The sequence below is a fragment of the Squalius cephalus genome (genome assembly GCF_949319135.1).
Source record: "Squalius cephalus genome assembly, chromosome: 14".
In the NCBI taxonomy this organism is placed as follows: Eukaryota; Metazoa; Chordata; class Actinopteri; order Cypriniformes; family Leuciscidae; genus Squalius; species Squalius cephalus.
Genome location: NC_137135.1, coordinates 32,590,533 through 32,611,252, shown reverse-complemented (window position 1 = coordinate 32,611,252; position 20,720 = coordinate 32,590,533). Strand labels below are relative to the sequence as shown.

At 36.8% G+C, this 20,720-nt stretch overlaps 1 protein-coding gene and 1 long non-coding RNA gene across 3 annotated transcripts in view; both read right to left on the bottom strand.

Moving 5' to 3' along the window:
* Positions 1-13,843, bottom strand: part of gabra2b (gamma-aminobutyric acid type A receptor subunit alpha2b) — a 65,184-nt gene extending 51,341 nt beyond the window's left edge. Inside the window, exons 1-3 of one of the 2 annotated variants that reach the window (XM_079893204.1) lie at positions 13,520-13,843; positions 13,054-13,130; positions 8,192-8,307 (exon numbers count right to left, since the gene is read on the bottom strand). In XM_079893204.1, the coding sequence (XP_079749330.1) occupies positions 8,192-8,307; positions 13,054-13,115 (178 nt within the window). In that variant the 5' untranslated portion in view covers positions 13,116-13,130; positions 13,520-13,843. Of the gene's footprint in view, positions 1-8,191; positions 8,308-13,053; positions 13,131-13,356; positions 13,431-13,519 lie in introns of those variants that run through there. The other variant, XM_079893205.1, reaches the window with a different exon arrangement.
* A 2,457-nt stretch (positions 13,844-16,300) lies between these two features.
* On the bottom strand, positions 16,301-20,505 carry LOC307171527. Its single transcript, XR_013823559.1, has 3 exons — positions 20,342-20,505; positions 19,986-20,040; positions 16,301-16,527 (listed from the first exon to the last, which is right to left on the bottom strand). It is a non-coding gene; the product is annotated as an uncharacterized lncRNA (long non-coding RNA).
* Positions 20,506-20,720: the final 215 nt, after the last annotated feature.

Sequence of the window (20,720 nt, the reverse complement as noted above, 5' to 3'; positions counted from 1 at the left end):
CGAAAAAGACTACCTATTGCTTTTCAATCTTAAATAGCAAACATTCTAACAACATGTATGAAAACGCTCGCAATGGCAATAACAACACCATAAATTCACCTTGAACTAAATCAATAACCTCTCGAGGACAAAATGATTATCCAAGTTTCGTTTATGCACCTTCTAAATGTTCCATTTATGAGGTCATTATATCCTCATTCCAACAGCGTTAAACACCTCTACACAACGCAAGAGATGCACTTTGATTCGCTCACAAAAGTTAATAAGCCATAAACATGAATGGAATAACAACACATTCAGCCATTCTGAGATAGATTGACTGACTGCCGTGTTGGATGGAGGAACAGGGGGGTTGTGGGAGTTTGGCCTGAGGAATGATTAGTAGCCTATATCGACCGCTCTGACTGTTTTCCCCTGAGTCTTGATGCTGTGAACGGATGGGCGTAGCGGTGAACAAAAAAAAAAGGGTAAAAGAAAAAAAAAACATATACATAAACAAGCACGTTTCAACCGTTGTACACAAAAACAAATCAGGTGATTTAAAAGATGACACACATCAGTGGAGTAATTTAAAAAAAGACCATCACAACATTATATATACACTCACCTAAAGGATTATTAGGAACACCATACTAATACTGTGTTTGACCCCCTTTCGCCTTCAGAACTGCCTTAATTCTACGTGGCATTGATTCAACAAGGTGCTGAAAGCATTCTTTAGAAATGTTGGCCCATATTGATAGGATAGCATCTTGCAGTTGATGGAGATTTGTGGGATGCACATCCAGGGCACGAAGCTCCCGTTCCACCACATCCCAAAGATGCTCTATTGGGTTAAGATCTGGTGACTGTGGGGGCCATTTTAGTACAGTGAACTCATTGTCATGTTCAAGAAACCAATTTGAAATGATTCGAGCTTTGTGACATGGTGCATTATCCTGCTGGAAGTAGCCATCAGAGGATGGGTACATGGTGGTCATAAAGGGATGGACATGGTCAGAAACAATGCTCAGGTAGGCCGTGGCATTTAAACGATGCCCAATTGGCACTAAGGGGCCTAAAGTGTGCCAAGAAAACATCCCCCACACCATTACACCACCACCAGCAGCCTGCACAGTGGTAACAAGGCATGATGGATCCATGTTCTCATTCTGTTTACGGCAAATTCTGACTCTACCATCTGAATGTCTCAACAGAAATTGAGACTCATCAGACCAGGCAACATTTTTCCAGTCTTCAACTGTCCAATTTTGGTGAGCTCGTGCAAATTGTAGCCTCTTTTTCCTATTTGTAGTGGAGATGAGTGGTACCCGGTGGGGTCTTCTGCTGTTGTAGCCCATCCGCCTCAAGGTTGTGCGTGTTATGCTTTGCTGCATACCTCGGTTGTAACGAGTGGTTATTTCAGTCAAAGTTGCTCTTCTATCAGCTTGAATCAGTCGGCCCATTCTCCTCTGACCTCTAGAATTTATTTTATTTTATTATCCATGAACTAATGGAACCTTATTGTAAAGTGTTATATATTCTTTTCTCACATAAAGTAATTCTTTAAAAGTAAGAGAATTTGTTCAAATTATTTATTGAATGAACTGACTCAAACAAACAAATCACAAAATAATATCATATCAATACGTCATGGCAACATGTTTTTCCATTACTTTTAACTCATCAAAATATTTTTACCAATTTCAAATCATTTTAAGCTGTACAATATTCAACTATGCAAGAAAAAAAAAAAAACTTGTACAGACAATTTGATTGCTTAAAATGTTAAGGCAGCAGCTGAACTTAAAGGGATATTTCACAGCTGGAAAGATGAATGTGTATTTAAATTGGGTCATTTATGTAGTAGAAATGTGAAATTATTTTAGAAGTTGGTGCCTTCTAGACTGAGAAAAGCCAGGAAATGTATGTTTGGCTCATGTGGATGAAAAACAACAACTCCCAGAATGCACTTGCTTCGCTGCCCTTCAAGGCCACGCCCAAGCCACGCCTACCGGTTACAGAGGGCAGTATCGCGAGAAATGATACAACTAGGCTACTAGTCGACTCGGAACTGAAAAGACGGCGTTTTATCGTGAGATCCCCCTATGGGCGGGTTGAACACATGCGGAACGAGCTCCTCCTACTGGCTGCAGTCTCTCGCCTCTGGACAAAAAAGCCTCGGATGACGCTAAATGATGATTTTTGCGTCATCAGAGGTTGTTTTCCAGACACACAATGCAGAAATCTCTCGTCTCAAGGGGACATGAGGGAGGGAAGCACGGTCATTCGAAAACACAACCGGGTTTCATACAAAGCCTAATCGGTGAAGTATCCCTTTAAGCATTTATGTTAAATTAGGGTTTTTTTTTTTTTTTACAGTTACTCCAACACCACTATAGTAGAGAGATGCTATCAAAATGTTCTGAGAAACCCTAAGGTTTGCAAAACATGTGAGTAGCTAAAGTAATTTTGAAAAGTCATTGATTCGATTATTGACTTTTTGATGAAATGTTGACAGGATGCTGGTAGAAACCTACACGACCGTGAAAGAATGACCTCTAGCATCGAGCGTCATCTCACTAATGACACAAGACTGTTCACTCGGTTCACATAAACAGACAACCCAGGCCCAGCCTTTGATCCCAGGATTAATGAGCCGGTCTGGCTGAGCCTGGGGTGAAAGTTCATGGGTTAAAAACGAGCCGAGATGTGATAGGGAACGGGGCGGCCACAAGGAAAATCACACCAAGATGTAAACACGGGAGCGGTGTTGGCGTCCAAAAAGGTGTTTATTAAAGCGGATGTGCAAAATGTGCAAATAAATATGGTTAAGAGAAATAAAACAGGTTATAACAACAGTCTAAATGTATTCTTATTAAAGCTACTATTCCATCAAGAACAGTGAGTGATTTCCTGTTTTTTTCTTTAGTTGTTTGATTCATATTAACAGCATATACAGCAATAGGTACAGTATATTACATTGCTATCACTTTAATATACACATGCGATTTCCTTCCCTGCTGTTTACGTTCACAGACATAACCGACTATGTTTATGTGAACTTTGTGTGTTTTTGATATAACCTTTTGTGTATTTGATAGTTTAAGGGCAATAGAGAAATTATTTTAATGTATCGCATGTGCTCAGAAAACCATAAAAGTTTAAACTGATACGGCTTTAAAACGCATGAAAATAATAACTTTAATGATGACAAAGAACTGCAATGTCACATGTGTGTGATTGTGATAGAGATGTTAATCAAAACCAAACAGATGCTTTGTTAGTTTTTGGCAGAGTATCCCAGGCACGGGCTGTAAAGTCTTCTGGAAAGCGGGACGGGACCAGCAGATCATTTGCATTTAAAGACACATGCACGAAAACAGCATGTTTTTCCTTCCACTCAAAACATGGGCATTTACAACATGGTATGATAAATGTGACCCTGGATCACAAAACCAGTCACGAGTCGCACGGATATATTTGTGGCAATAGCCAACAATACATTGTATGGGTCAAAATTATTGATTTTTCTTTTATGCCAAAAATCATTAGGGTATTAAGTAAAGATCATGTTCCATGAAGATATTTTGTAGATTTCCTATCGTAAATATATAAAACATTTATTTTTGTGAGTGAATGCAGCACAATCGCCAACATAAATGGACAACTTTAAAGGAGATTTTATCAATGTTTTGATGTTTTTGCACCCTCAGATTCCAGATTTTCTAATAGTTGTATCTCGGACCAATATTGCCCTATCCTAACAAACCATACATCAATGGAAAGCTTTTCAGATGATGCATAAATCTCAATTGCAAAAAATTGACCCATGCGACTGGTTTTGTGGTCCAGGGTCACAAATGATCTGTAGGGTATTTTGAGCTGAAACTTCACAGACACATTCTGAGGACACCAGAGACTTATATTATATCTTGTCAGAGGTGGACAGTAACAAAGTACATTTACTTGAGTACTGTACTTAAGTACACTTTTTGAGTATCTGTACTTTACTTGGGTATTATTTTTCTAGAAACTTTTTACTTTTTACTCCACTGTCAAGCTCCTTGAGTAGAAAGTAGTAACGTCAGTCAGGGGATGATTTTGGTTGCAGGGGTTGCAGTTTGGTTGGAAATGAAAGTCGGGTTGATGTCAGAACCCGAACGTCAGATTGACGTCACACGACTGATGTTGGTTTCTGACGTTAACCGATTTTCATTTTCAACCACAATACAACGTCTGTCCAACATTGGAGATCAACGTCAATCTGACGTTGGATTGTGACATTAACCTGATTTTCATTTTCAATGTTGTGTTTGGTCTTCTAAATGCGAATTTTATCATTGTTTTGGAGCACACTAGCTTATAGATAACAGTAAAACTAACATATTCATACTAAAAGCCAAAAAACTTTTAATAGGGCACTATTTGAGGGAACAGCCATTTGGGTGTCCGAAACCATTGTGGCCGTTATTGAGTGCACTTTAATCTCACATTCAATCCCACTACTGGAACTGTGTTCTAGAAATACATGTGATATTGATATGAGGGTATAGATTCAGATGCATAAGTATTATAACAATGCAACAATAATAAAACAATGCATTGACATTTACTTTTTACTTTTGATACTTAATTACTTTTAAAAACAAGTACTTTTGTACTTTTACTTTAGTAAAAATCAGTCTTTACAATTATTTACAAATTTAATATTTGACCAGTAGTATCTGTACTTTCAAGTAAGGAAGTTGTGTACTTTGTCCAACTCTGCATCTTGTAAAACAGGCATCACAGGTCCCCTTTAAAAACACATTTTCCTGCTTACTAATTAGAGCATACCATTAATAATAATAATAATAAAAACTTCACCATGATTAATAAATACTGTACAAAAGATGATTAAGAGCAAGAGTTAAAACAAGTCAATAAATACAATATAGGACGGATAAAACCAAATTTCCATAAATAGCTCAAATGAGTGCTCCCATACAGTTTGTGCTTTCTTTACGGCCATGCCCACTCAGCTAAAACAGCGAATATAAAAAAATAGTAAATATTATACAATGCCTAGGAACAGTAAGAACACAGTAAAAACAGTTACGGAGGACAACTTCAAGGTTTCTCCCTCACACGAGAGAGCAGAGCAGAGAAGAGCAGAAGAGAATTGAGATTCAACACGTGTCGAGTATAAACAGCTCATTCGGCCGTGCCGTTAAAAACGGTTCAAAGGATGTGAAGAGATGAAAAGATTCAGTCCTCCACTATCCTGAAAATATGCTCCTTGTCTTTGAGCGGCTGAAATTTTTATTACTTATTCATTCTGCTTTGTCTTTTCAAGCTCTCGTATCATCACTAAAGTGTCCACGGCGGGTAAGTTTTATAGCAGCCGGATCTGTAATATGCTAAGAGCAGCGTGAACTTCCTTTCAGCTCTAATCATAAAACCGAGAAGACCCGTACCTGCCTAGAGGAATACTTTATTGCTCAGAAGTTGCTCTTTCCTAGCTCATGACATTTAATGGCATTCTCAGCTATGCTTCATTTAGGAATCAACAGTGTTGGGGAAGACTAAAATTATTAATGCTACTAAACTATATTTTTCAGTAGTTTGGCAGTAATTGAACACACATTCTCAAAACTGTCTCCTCTCGCCCTGAGAAGTTGTGGCATTCAAAATGTCTAGTTTTATTAGTTGAACAAATCATTTTGGTGAACCAAATCAAATGATTCAAATGAATCAAGTGATTCAATTGAATAAAGTAGGCTCATTTGAGATACCAAATGCCAAAAATAGACGAGTACTAGGCACCTTCAGTCTGGGGAAGAGTGAAATAAATGCAGTCAAGATGGGCAGTGCTTTGTTGTGATATACTGAATATAATTTAAATTCTGTTGCTTTTATATGAAAATAAATATGATTAACAAGACACCCAAAGTAACAGTTATTTAACTTCCCCCTATAAAGACATGTTTTCCATCCATTTTCAGTTTAATAAAGACAAAATAATTTGTTTTAATGTCAGTAATCATCTGTCCCATATAGAGATCACACTGTCTGTGTTTAAATCAAACATTTTAGAAGAGAATAAAACATCACGGTTGATTAAACCAATGAGCATTAAGCTGTGTCGTCAGAAAGTCGTTTCCCATCATGCCTTTTGTCAGCGCAGTGGGGGGAAAGCATATGCGCCCGACTGCGCCATCTGGCTCATTTTATTTTTTGCATACGTCAGTATGACATCAGAGCAAGTTGGACCACACTTGGACGCATTTCTAACCAGCATGCATCTTTTGGTGATCACCAGAATTGGTTTTGAACCGATTTTGCTAATTTCGAATGAGCCTAGTATTCAAATATATCAAATGATTCAAATAAATGAACTGATTTCAATTAACCTAACTACTGGGATGAATCAGAATCCCTACCACTAGTAAATGTATCTGTTCAAGAAGGTGGATAGTATCTCAGATCATTTAGACTTGGAAGAATTTGATGAGAAATGTTTGAGTTCATATTGAGACCTCTGACCTTTGACAGCAGACTTTGGTCACATGCAGTTTGACATCTCTTCTAAAACCCTAGATCAGGCAATAGTGAGATTACTGGGGTGTTTTTCTCAGGGGAAAAAAAACAAGCTTCACTAATTTATATTGATAATTAATATTTAATTTCACTAATGTCTAGGCTAGTGATATTTAAACGGTGGACCGCGGGACATAATTCCACCATTTTACCGTTTTCTACAGTTTAAAGTGAGCAGCGCGTCCAAAGAACGGAGCAGTTCACACCACAAGCACTCCGGGTCATTTATAGTATTTACCCGTGCGCGTTGCTTCTCTCACACTAAGATGTAAAGCGTCACATTAAGAGCTGCAGATGACGTGCTTATTTTAACAACAGTAGCAGAAACACGATGAGCAGCAAAACAGATAATTTTGCTAAAACACTGGGAAAAAAAAGAGAATGCAGCAATTACAATTATTTTTATCTGTCATACAGATGACTCTCGACTGTCCCCCCCCCCCCCCCCCCCCATAACAATGTTACCATTTGGAAAATAATTTAAAGATGGCATGGGAAGACAAAAAACTTTGAAATTACTACTTAACTTTGTTTTGTGCTCAACTCATCTACTCATGAGAGTTTTGATTATTAGATTAACTACGTTGTTTGTTTTTAGTAGTTTATTACTTTGTGCAAAATATTAAAATGGTCCATACTTTTCATAAGAGGTAAACCCTGCACCCCCAGTATGTTTTATCAATGCCAAGGCCTTCTATGTGCCATACACAAGATGTCTAAATGTTAAATAAATAAAAATCCTTATAAAACATCTGATATTACCTTTTTATATGAATATCCAGTTGAGAGAAATATTAGCTTTTTTTGGTAAATATTGGCGAAAATTCTTCGACGTCACTGCTATGGCTCTCGGGGCCCGAGATTCTCATCTTTGATGATTTTGAGTGTTTCAGATTTTTTTTCTTTCACAAAGTACTACGGCTGCCCCGATGGAAATGTAACTGATCCGATAAAAGTACCGTCCGGACATCCGCTGGGAAGGAAATATAGAGACCGGACATCTTTAACTGAATACCCCTGGTCTAGGAGAAACTACTGAGATACTCATTTCTGATTTTTCTTTTCTGTGACACTGCTGTGAGCTGACGGTCCTTCTACGCCTATTAAAGGATGAACAACAGCGACAGACAAATCCATAAGGTTCACTGAAAGCTGCATGCCAATACAGCCTTTGTTAGCTAAACTAATCTGCTAATGGAAAAATGTCAGTGACACTTAAGCAGTGACAAAACATTTGAAAAATGTATTTTATGTCAGCCAATGGAGAGATGCTTCATAATAGCACAGTGTACGTTACCACACAAATCAATAAAAACAGGGCTAATGTATTTCTGTTGTCACCGTGAGCACCATAATGTGCTCCTGGCTTCATCATCATAACTTCAGACAAAAACTAACTACACTGATGAAGCTGCTAGAGATAGACTAGATGCAAATGCACTTAAGGGTAAAGAGTTAGTGCCAAGCTTTGTTCAAATCCATTACTCTACAGACATAGCGATGCTTGTGGAAAGATAAACTCGACTCTGGAGAAAGGATAATTTCAGCCTTCATATCAGGTGCTTATGGCATCTTTCATCTTTAACTGGATATCAAAAGCAAGCCGTTTAATTCAGACACTGTAGCTCACCTCCGAGTCCGGGTCTCAGCCGGTTGTCGTAGCCGTCCAGCAGGCGGTCCAGGATGCGTGTGAAGAGTGTGATGTTGTTTTTGAAGGCATCTGTTGTGGCATCTGCAGACACTGACCTACACGACAAAAGCGGAAACGTCAAGAGTACGTGGGGAACTTGATGGTCTCATCATGAACAGGACGGGAAAGACTTTAAAGATATGGAAAAATGAAGGCAATGAAACTAGTGGCTGGCTGATCTGAGGAATTGCCTGGTCTTCAAAATGCTCCTGACGTCTTAGGACTGTAATTATCCTAGTTTCACTTGCTGCAAGTTACAGCTAAGATGTTCTGAGAATCATTGTACTGGATTCAAATTAAATTTTAAATCATAGATGCAGACTTGGGAAAGCTATTTGAAGACAGCATTATGCTTGAGCTAGACTTTAAAAAGTAGTAAGCTGCAGTACAATTTATTTAAAGAAGCAATATAGATAACAATCAGGTTGTATAATGAAACATGATTTTTCTCTCTCTCTCTCTCTCTCTCTATATATATATATATATATATATATAGGATATCAATTTATGCCAGCCACCTATTTACACAGTACATTTACACTATGGTGTAATTACACTAAATAGAGCTACTAAAACACTGAATCAAAAGCATAATGAAAGACAACATTAACAAATAATTATTTTACTAACAAATGAACTAAATAAATAAATAAACAAACAAACAACATGCAGGCAATTTTATTGTTTTATAAGTAATTATTTTGAACCACTTCATACACTGAATCAAAAGCTTATATAAACTATTTCCTTTAACAGAATATTTATTTGAATGAATGAATGAATGAATGACATGTAATTTTGACTTTAAGTAATGTTTTTCAACCACTTAATAATTAAACAATCAAAGTTATACTGTTAAACAACATCATTAAAAATATGTATATATTTATGTTACAAAATAATATATAAATATTAAATATTATGTCAGCAATTTGACATGTTTCATTTGATTTATTAATAAAAAATATGTATATATTTTTTTTATAAATAAATCAAATGAAATATGTCAAATTGACATAAATTTTGGCCAGGCTGTCTTACAAAGAAATTATGCATGCAAAAACAAGAGAAAACCTTCTCTTATATATTCTTCTTATATGATCTCTTATATAAACCTTCTTAATATAAAAAAATAAATAAATAAATAAAACTATATATATATATATATATATATATATATATATATATATATATATATATATATATATATATATATATATATATAGTTTAATCAAACTTGTAGGGTCATTAAAAACAAATATTCCCTCCAGACAACAATTTTGGTCACTACTGTACGTACTGTTTACATAAAATGACAGTGCCCGGTTGCATAAAGCACCTAAAGTACATAAAGCACATAAAGCATGCAGGCAATCTTGTATGTGATGACAATATTCTTATACAACTTTTTTGAACTGACACATCTAAACAAACAGTATTGCTGAAATGAATAGGTCTTTTAAATGCATGACAGAAAGCGAACTATTCTAGGAGATTGCTTTGAATACTGCCTTGGTTTGCTCGCACAATACAATGAAACATAAAAAAGCAAGTGTTCTGTCAGACAACATTGCTACTTTCTGGAAAAGGTAGTGTTGTAACACCCCATTACCGCTCTGATGCGTTTAGATCTTTCACTCTGTTCCACATGTTCTACTTACAGGAAAGTTTATGTGAAACGCAGCCCGGGAATATAATTAACATACTTAAGCATAATTGGCTTAATTAGCATAAGCAATCATGCATGCATTATGAGCGGCAACTTGATCTGTTTTCTAGCTGACGGTTAAACCCCTATAAATGTAAGAACACACTCTCTCTGTTCCAAAGCCTATAGGTATATGTAGGTAGTGAGTATTACTTGCCATTTTTTGTGAAATTCACTAGCTATTTCTACACCATTTCTACACTTTCCAAGTATATAACGCTGCGTTCAAGCCATGTCGTGATTACCGTTCATTCGATATGACAACACGTCACTTTCTACTCGGGGCTGTTCACATCCTCAGACTATGCGCTTCTATGGCAACACTATTAACACCTAAATGAATATGCAGTGGTCAGGTGGTACATTGGTCACGTGATGCAAGTCGGAGCTCTCAGTAAATTCCCAGTTTACAAGTTGTAATTACGAGGACGTGAATGCTTTTTACAAGTTGAAATCTCGTTATTACAGTAATTATGACATGGCAACGCCTCCACGCTTCCACGCCATTGACAGAATTTTTTGGCTTTCCATGTTTTCACTGTTATTCGGTAGGTGGCGCTATTAGGCATCTTCTGAAAGAGTACAACATCTCCTGATCAAAGAAACAGATGCAGAAACAAGTGATATCATATGCATATGTAAAATAATGCAATCATCAACATTAAACAGCACATAAATCAAAACTGCCTGATGCTACTGAATGAAATGTCGACCCAGGACGAGCTACGGGACTGTGAAGCTTTAGGAGTGTTGATGGACTCGATCTACTCCATCTGTGTTTTGATCATCAGTCTGAAACTGATCTGGATGTAGTCGTTAACAAAAACTCGTTTTTTTCTCCATTTTGCTCAAAATGTTGTTTTTATTTATTAAACTTACCCACATTCAAGTGTTGATCAAAAAATAATACATGAAGCTAGAATAAAACTTTTTTTTTTTTAAGCAAAGGGTCTGTTCTTTCTTTTAATATATTGCATTTGGCCGTGAAATTTTTGTGAAAATGATCAAAAATGCAGGCAGTGGCTGGCAACTTAAAAAAAAAAAAATGCTGGTGGGGAAAGAGTTAAAATTGACATTTGTGTACGCTATGCATTTTACGCTTTTTAGAGTATCTCATCTTTAGATTAAAAACATCCTAATGTCAAACTCTACTGGAATCAACCATGACTCGTGGGTCGAGCTGTCGAGCTAATGAAGTTGTTGTCTATGTAGGCAGCAGCGAGGAAGCTCACTAGGTTTTGGAACAGAGCCATAGATTGTAAACCGACATGACTGTGCAAGTTGCTCTAAACGTGATTTCCGTCCAAACCGCTCCAAAGTAGTTCAGCTGGCAAATCACCATATGTATAATTCTGTTCTCCGCCACGGGGTGATACCTCGGCTCATTATAGGGCACATTTGTTGCTAATTCCTATACAGGCCTGACATACATCAAAAGTATTTAAAATGAGCTAATTACATGGCTTTGAAGCCGGTCATAATGTTAGCATTTGAGTGAGCGTAAAGCACAAGAAGCCTGAAGGGATTTCAATATAATACCAACTCTTAAGGTTCCTCATCGGTTGGAGGACAAACTTCCCCTTTGTGCTCCTTTTGCAGGGCACATCAGGCGTGACCCAGATTAGGGGGAGGTTTATCTGATCCCGTCCCGATTCCACAGTTATTCACTGCTCGTGGAACCCAGTGAAGCATATTTCATGGATCGACTTTATGACACAAGCAGGAGGATGGGGTTGCTTATCACATACATTATCTAGATTTATATGATATTGGCTTATTGATTGGTATGGCATGATGTGACCGTGTTCACTCCCAGGAGAGGGGTCTGTTTCAATGTTTTAATATGAATAAAAAGATAACAGGACATCATAATAAGTTCAAATTAAACTGCTAATGAACCTGAGCTGAATGTGTACAGAATGATCAGAGTAATTATAATCCATGTGGTCCCCATTTAAATATGGGTTTGCAACAAAATCAAGGTTAATTATTGTTTGATTAGTAGGATCAAAACAAGCAACATTTAGACCAAAAACACTCACTGGCGGCCCCAAAACACACACTTGCTGCTTTTATACACTCAAAGGGAGATACTACAGGTGTAAATGACCATTCTGGTTGGATTTTACCATATTGATTTTCCATTTTTGATTTTGAACTATGTCAAAATTTCCAAAACATCGGGAATGTCAGACAATGTATAACATTTCCAATGTTTTAGCATCCGAAAAGGCAATTTTCTTGCTGTAAGAGATCCCTAATTTATGAAATTGCATGTTTGACATTATCCATTATTATGAAAAGGCCAGAAATGAGGGATCAGAGATTCATGATTAGTCTATTAAGTGTAATTCACAAACAAAACACATTAATATACAATATTAGGAAATAACTCTTTCTTTTTTAATATAAAATATTACAAAAGATTCCTAGACAAAAACATGTTCATACGCAAGTATATAAATGTATTTTAATTAAATATTTTGTTGAATAAACAACCTTTTGACAAATGGATATGGAAATTACCAACCACTGGGATCACGATTACAAAATCAAGTGTCGTTTGATATGTTTAATAAGATGTTTAATATTAATATGATTAGGCATAATTAGAATGTAAATGTTTACATGGGTAAATGTTTTTATCTTTTAAAGCTAATTAAAAAAACAAAAATAAATCAGCCTATGCACCTGTAGTTCGTCCCCAGAATGGGAAAGCGCTCCTCGCGGTTCCACACACGCTGTTTTGCACCACCTAGAGGATTCATCCACGATCATGTACACAATTCGATGATTTCACGAAGGCTTTCCAACAACCAAACCTGGCTGCATGAATTAAACTAGCATTAATTAATGTCTCATCAAACAAACATGTCTTTGTAAGTCTTTGTTAGAGGAGCGCTTTCTTTTGGTGACCACCGGAGTCGTGCGCTGCGTAAAAGTCTCCAATTACGCACGGACACAAGAGGCTTCGAGTCAATCCCATTTACCAGAAACGCGATCAGCCGAAGGATATATATATTATTTTGATGTATTATAAAGCACAACATCCCCGAACCCATTTACAGAGCGAAACCTAGACTGCCAATCCTACCTGGTGTGCCAAAACAGCGTCAACACGAAGATGAGAAGATGAAGCGCGAACCTCTCCCTCATTTCTGCCACTCAAACCTGTGTATAAGAAGACAAAGACTGAATCCATAAATCAGTGAAGAAACTGAGGTTTGTTTCAGTAAAATACTGCCGATCACACAAACTAAAATGACGGGTTAAGTTGGTCCATAAGCGCACACAGGTCCATACGATCCACCTGCTGAGCTTAGATGATGGATCCCAGACATTTCATTAATATTTACAGCGTGTAACAATTCATGATATGAATATCAATATCTCTTACAAACATTTCAATTCACAAGATGAGAAAACCACGACCAAGTGACCACGACTCGCGCTGTGGTGATGACCTCCATGTAAATGGCAACATATGGTTAATCATTTCCACACATGGCCAGAAACACAAAATCCAGAACGGTGAAGTACTCTATGGAAAGGACACCCACCTGTGATCCACCAGATCTGCTCTTTCCTTATGAATAAACGCTGATAAATAAAAACCGAGAAGTGAAAGTTTATTGCCAGCCGATGAAACCGGATCACGAGTGTTATTTAAAAGCGCGCACGTGGATCGGGAACGAGCCTTAATGAATTCCCATAATAATTCACTATAATATCAAATGCGAAAGAGGGGTCTCTGATCCTCCACCGCGCCTCTCTCTCTCTTTCTCCCTCTCTATCTCACTCACTCACTCTCTCTTTAACTAACGCACCGACGCGCCTCGACGCCCCGTGATCTCAGATCTTCTTTACTGAATCTCATACTGCTCACTATTTTTTTTTTCTCTTGAAAGAAAGAAAAGGGGGGATAACTAAAGAAAGAGACAGACAAAGAACTGGGTCCTAAAGACAGTAACATTAGGGTGCTGATTGCTGCGCTCGCTCTCGTGCACATACATCACAAAGCCCAAATATCACACATGTTGTGTAATGGTGTATATTTATTTGTAGTATTAAGTTTTTGCATAATACAAATGCTGTAATTATTTACTCGCACTCATGTTGCTCCAAACCTTTAAACCGGTAGCCTATTTTTGTCTGTGAAAAAGAAGAAATTGTAAAGAATCTTTACACAGTTGTAAGAAAAAAGGGTTCATTAGGGTTCTGTATAGAGCTCTAGGGTTCTTGACTCAATTTGTAAAGAACACTTTATGCCAAAAAAGTTCTATATAAAGAGAAATGTCTCAAATGATTGCATAAAACTTTCACGTTAAACAGGTTATTTCTTTTTTTATATATATAGTGATAAAGTATGCGCATGAGCAGTTTATATATATATATATATATATATATATATATATAAATCTAGATTTTAATTTTAAATTCATCAGCACTGCAAGATGTGGTTGGATTCTAAAAACATTTAGTCACTTTCCATCTCTCTGTTAAACAGGGGTCTAAGATCAGGTCTTTTAGTTATGCATTATTAATGGTGAATAAAATGATTTCCACATGAAAAATCAAGCTCTCTCTCCCTAGGAATATTTGATGTCCCACTGTGATATCAATAGCAGGGGGTATCGCAGTAAAAATGTGTGTGTGTGGACGCATGCTGAATCACATAACCAGACACAAACTTTATCTTAATCTAGCAAATATGTATTAAACACCATGCCGTTCAATAATATTTTATGACCCTATCTGCCTCGCAATATTTATTTATGCCGGGGTGGCATTCATATATAAACCAACAGACACAATGAGATCCTGCAATGCTAATATAAAAATAGGAGACAGCCAATAACTTTTCCCAGAATCTTCTAGACGTCTATAGCATATTTTGTATAAAAAACAAATGAACAAATCTCACTATTATACCAGTCCAAATATTCAGTCAATTTAATTGCAAATGACTGTATTCTGCACTAATTGAGTCTGTCTGATGACTCTGAACAGGCAAGTAACTTATCTTAAAATAATTTTATTTAGTAACCTGTATTAGCTATTGATTAGGTCCAGATGATGAATTTATAATTGCCCCTTGTCCCCTCCAGATTCTGCATAAATATTTAAAGCAAAAAGGCAGCCGTGTTGGCCAGCGGCCCCAAGAAGACAGATGAGAGTGCAATGCTGCACGCCAAAGCAATTGCCAATGCAAATACACATTCTGCGGTAGCGTTTGATGCAACATTGTGTTGCTATGAAAAATGGTGTTTCTAAGCATTTCAGATGCTTTGTGAAAGGCATGGATTTTATTTCAGCCCAAATTTTGAAATTTCCTATTTTTTTATTCAACCAGGCTGGTGAGAGTTAAAGACATGTTCACACAAAATTGGATCAGAAAGGCAAAATAATCATTTTTATTGTGGAGATAATTAATCAATCATGAATGTGTCCACAATATAGCATGCTAATGTTTCAAATATTCGTCACTGCATATTGCAAACTGTTTTTGCATATTAAAGGCAGGGTAGGTGATTTGCTCCAGAAACATTTTTGTTATGCTGGTTGAAAATCTCTTCACATCCTGATAGCAATCATTAAGATAAGTGGTCTAAATGTATGTACTGTATATATGTGTGTGTGTGTGTGTGTGTGTGTGACGTTATACTTGGAGCAGTTCGTGACTCGAATTTATGTGTTTCAATGGCAAAACTATCAACGCCGAAATGAATCTGCAGCAGTCAGAAGGTACAGGTCGGAGCTCTTTAAGTTGTTTATGTTCATTATTGTAATGTTACTGTATGTGCTTTGAGACACGAGGTAGTTTAACGCCGTCTCTCGTGCCGCTTTTGTTTGCTCCCTGCTGTGTGCGTTCATATGTTTAATGTGTTAACATTACTGGAATAAAGTTTGTTCATAACATATCTGGTATTTAATAATGTTCTCAAAACATTTTGTACATGGTAAGTTTTTATATGTTACTCTGTTCAGCAAACATTCAAAACGAATTATAAAATTGAATGTTACCCTTAACGTTCTCACAAAATAAAAGTGTTTTTGAAACATGAAATAAAATGGAGAACATTCAAAATAACTTTTTCATAACTTAATGTGAATGTTAGCTATAAATGTTCTTAGAAAATATTATAAGCTTGGTTCACTGTGCAAGGCTTCCGTTGTCGTTCGCTTCCAGTTATTTTAGCTGTACAAAAACACTCTGTTATGCTGCCGATATGCTTGATTTGTTACCATAGTACTTTAATCTGATATCATATTCATGACCATAAACACATTTTTAGTGCCAATTGTCTCACCGTTTACTGCACTTATTTATTCTTCTAGGCATTTCCCAATAGCGTGGCAAATGAAGTATCACACATTCACAAAAAATAAATGTGATCTGCCCCTCCTGTGAGCGCGCGTCCCATCAGGCCTGGCACGAGCTCTCAGGTGTTCAGTTTCACACAGTTATGCACATGTCATCGCTGGCACCGAGTGTCCGACACACAGAGTCAGACTGACTCCAGCAGAGCCGCTCACGGGCCGCACTCTTCCGATGAGATGGAGGTGTCTGGAACACAAGAACAGTTTCATTATTTGGATCCTTTACTTTTGCAGAACAACTTAGGTTGGAAGGAGACGTTTTGTCTTAGCGCACACAGAGACACATTAGGCTTTATAAAAAAGTGCAATGAGTCACAGTTAGTAGCCTAACAACCAGTCTGAGATCCATGACTTCAATAGGAACAACTCCATTAAAAAAAAAAAATTATCATAATTTAATCAGCCTCATGTCCTTCAAAACTCAATATGGATCTTTTTTCTTTTGTGGAAAACAAAGTTTTGCAGAATGTTGTTATTCTCTCCAAATTGTAAATTGACAACATACTGTCGAGCTCCTAATTAGATAAAAACACAATTAAAAGTATTCTAAAAAATTGTCCATTTGATTCATGCTCTGTATTCTAAGATCATCTGAAACCATACAATAGTTACAATAGTATATGATTGTTCAAACTTTATATATTGTGTTCATTTACAAGATGCAAGTGTGTGGCGTCACTCAACAGCAAATCTTGTCGTGCAAAATGTTATTATGTGCATCATGTGAGAACGAGACACGAGAGCTAACGTTTCTCAGAGAATAATTACTTAAATTTAGTTTTTCCCCCACATGAAGCAATCATATGACTTCATAAGACTACACTGCATGTGTCTATATGTTCACAAGTTTTGTGGTGCTTTATAGGGGCTTGATTGCTTGTTGTCATTATATGCTTCCATTGTAGGAAAGAACTGCATGAACATCTTTAAAATATCCTTTTAAAAGTAATACAATTTTGGAATGACTTGAGCATGAGTAGCCTACATTTGGGTGAACTACTCCTAGCATCAAAATATTTGTTCCAAGATACACTACCATGCTTTTTAAAATAAATTAATTATTTTTCAATGAGAATGCAACAAACTGTTCAAAAGTGACAGTAAAGAAAGATTTCAAAAAATATATTTTTAAATAAGTGCTGCTCTCTAGAACTTTCTATTCATCAAAGAATCCTGAAAATGTATCATGGTTTCCACAGAAATATGAATTGTTTTTATCACTGATAATAAGAAATGTTTCTTGAGCATCAACTCATCATATTAGAATGATTTCTGAAGGATCATGTGACACTGAAGACTGCAGTAATGATGCTGAAAATTCAGCTTTGATCACAGGAATAAATTACATTTTAAAAGATATTAAAATAGAAAACATTTATTTTAAATTGTAATAATATCTCACAACATTCCTGTTTTTACTGTATTTTTGATCAAATAAATGCAGCCTTGGTGAGCATTACCGACCCTAAGTGTCTGAACAAATACCTCGGAAATGACAGACACTAGCTGGAAATCCACGTTCCATGTGGGTGAACAATATCTGTTAAATCTTGTCATGTTTAAAATGCATTAGCTCTGAGCACTGCACATCTAGCACACTTTTCTGCTGTTGTGAGCAGTGATATTTAAATGGAGTAAGGACACATGCCATCGTAAACCAGGAACCTCAGAGGAATATTTCATGCTATCTTGACAATACTAAGTACATATGTCAGTTTTTAAATCTGATATTCCTTTATGACCATATGGACACATTTGTTCAGCTTTTAACATGCCTCATAAGATTTGTTTGAGATGATTTACTGCAACCCAGCTGAGAGCGTGTATGTCTTCATCTTATTCCGGCGTCTATATTTCAGCTTAAATCCCACAGGAGGTGTTTCTCTGTGCGACTCGATGTGAACATAGGTCTGCCTCTGAAGTACGATAACACACGTGCTCCTTGGTTCCTGCGAGGAACGTGGGCGTCCAAACATAATTTCCTGGGCTAATAAATAAGGTTTTCCTTTCTTCAAGCTCAGCTGCAATTTTGATCTTTCTCTAATTGCATTTTCAGATTTCCCCCCATCTCTCCCTAAGCAATACCTCTTATCAGCAAAATCTGGAGACTATAAGAAATCTTTTATTGGTTTCTGTCTCACGTAACGGTTTGAAATCACAAATTTTCAATGCCGGCACAGTTTTGGACTGATAAGATATAGATAATAAGATGAGTCACATGCAAGCACAGGTCAAAGGGTTCTTTGTGTTGTTGCTGTGTTGATGTGGAGCTCATACGCATGCAGGCGGGTGAGTTAATTTTAGAGGTTAAAAGAAAAGCTTGACAAATGGCAAACAAATCCTAACACTAATGATTTACTAGTATCACTATTGCTATTGCTCATGTTAAAGGTTAAAGACAAACAAACCAATTAAATTCTAAGTATTAAACTTCAGCACGCAGTGTTCTTTTAGTATTATTTATTTAATATTTATTTAATATATTTATTTTATAGTATATATTAGCTTTTATTTTGTCATTTTGTTATGTGCTTTTGTCATTAGTATTATTTTTGTTTTTGTTAATGGCACATACACTGTAAAAAGTTATTGTTGGATTAACTTAAGTTAACACAATGAAGGAGATTGGTTTAATCAATAGAAACTCAAAATATTATCTAAGTTGATTTGACAAAAGAAAACCAAAATTGTGATTTTTTTTTTTTTACAGTGTAGTGAACTATATAGGGGATTGGGAACGAATGAAGGGGCATGCATAGCAATGGGCTAAAACCCTTCAGAACACCTGGGCAAACACCCAAGCATTGAACTAAAAAATCTATATTAATGTTAGTTCTCTGAAAAAAAAAATCTGATTACTTATTCTTTTAGAGCAAAAGTAATTTAAGGATTCTTAAGAACAGTACAGATTAATCCTGCAGCCACTCTGAAGGGGGAAAATCCATTTGGTCCCTTAAAAATATGAAGCATTTAGCATATGCAAGGGCACAATCAATTAAATGTGTTTTTCAATAAGTGGACAGGGAGAGATAGAAATCGAAGCAGGGGAAAAGAAATGGTGTCTTGTAGGAGCCAGGATTAACCCAGAACTCCTTCAGTCCAATCAATGAATGAACGGCCCTGTTTACACACGTTATTAAAATGTGTTTTGGTTGATTGGATCACAAGTGGATGACACTAAATACAGGTGTAAAAGGGGTCCAAAACATTTTGAGTTGGTCCACTTTCGACCACTTCCAGATGTAGTCACCCGTAGTCGAGAACACATTCGCCTGGATTGATTTCGTAGTGTAGACGCTCATGTGGTCGAATGTGTTCGAACAGCCACAAAAGACGCCTAGTCTCCGCCTACTGACCTAACACATGAACATTATGGGAAGAGCTCTAGCCAGACGGGATTTAAACTGTCGGCTGGAGACCCAAGGTTTGGTTTGAAGAGGAAAAACATACCAAGCACAATGTTCTCTCACCATTCCTGATTTCTAACACACACTCACAGCGTTCGGCTGGTCTTGCGGCTGTCAAAGTGGAAATTAAATCTCTGCTTAAGTTCTGTGTGTTTTTCAGTAGTCTTCGGTGCGTTCATATGTAAATTGCGTGAGCTTATTTCGTCCATTAGATCGAAAAATCTGAAAAAGCCGATACATTTCCCCTCCCATAGATCCTCCCCTCGAAGAAATGATGACAGAAGTGGTTAAACCTGGACTAAAGAGACGGATTAAAACACCAGGTGTAAACAGGGTCAATAACGGCCAGGACACACACACTGCAGTCATTCCTCAGGACTTTTGAAGACTAAAGTGTCACACTTTTTAACTGTATATCTATTTATCTGTCTGTTTTTATCATTTTAACCAATCAAACTTCTTGCTTTGTGAAATGTTTGGCTTAAAAAGTGTTGCACACGGTTTGAGTGACATTCAAAACACTATTGGGGCCACTGCACTGATTATCCTGGTCCGGGTTATGTAGTGTGTGTGTGTGTGTGTGTGTTGCTTTACCTGAAGGCTGTCTGTACCCTCAGGATGGGCCGCACCGACCCCAGGAACCTTCATTCCAAATGCTGTCAGTCACGATTCAATCAGTTCTCATGCTCCACTTCATCAGTTCTGAGTTCAGCCTGACCACTAAATCTCACAATTACACCCTCTTTCATATGAGTAGATGCCCTGTGTGACATGAGCAGTAAAACATCAAACAAATAAATAAAACATGGACCCATAGCAAATGGGAATGTTATTCTTGCATTCTTGTCAGCTGAATGTCAAGAAACCTGTCAAGAACAGTCTGAGTCATAAGAAAAAAAAAAAAAAAAAAAAAAAGAACAAATAAATTAAATATAGCATAAAAACTATTTTAGAGCAATTACGATTTTGTTGT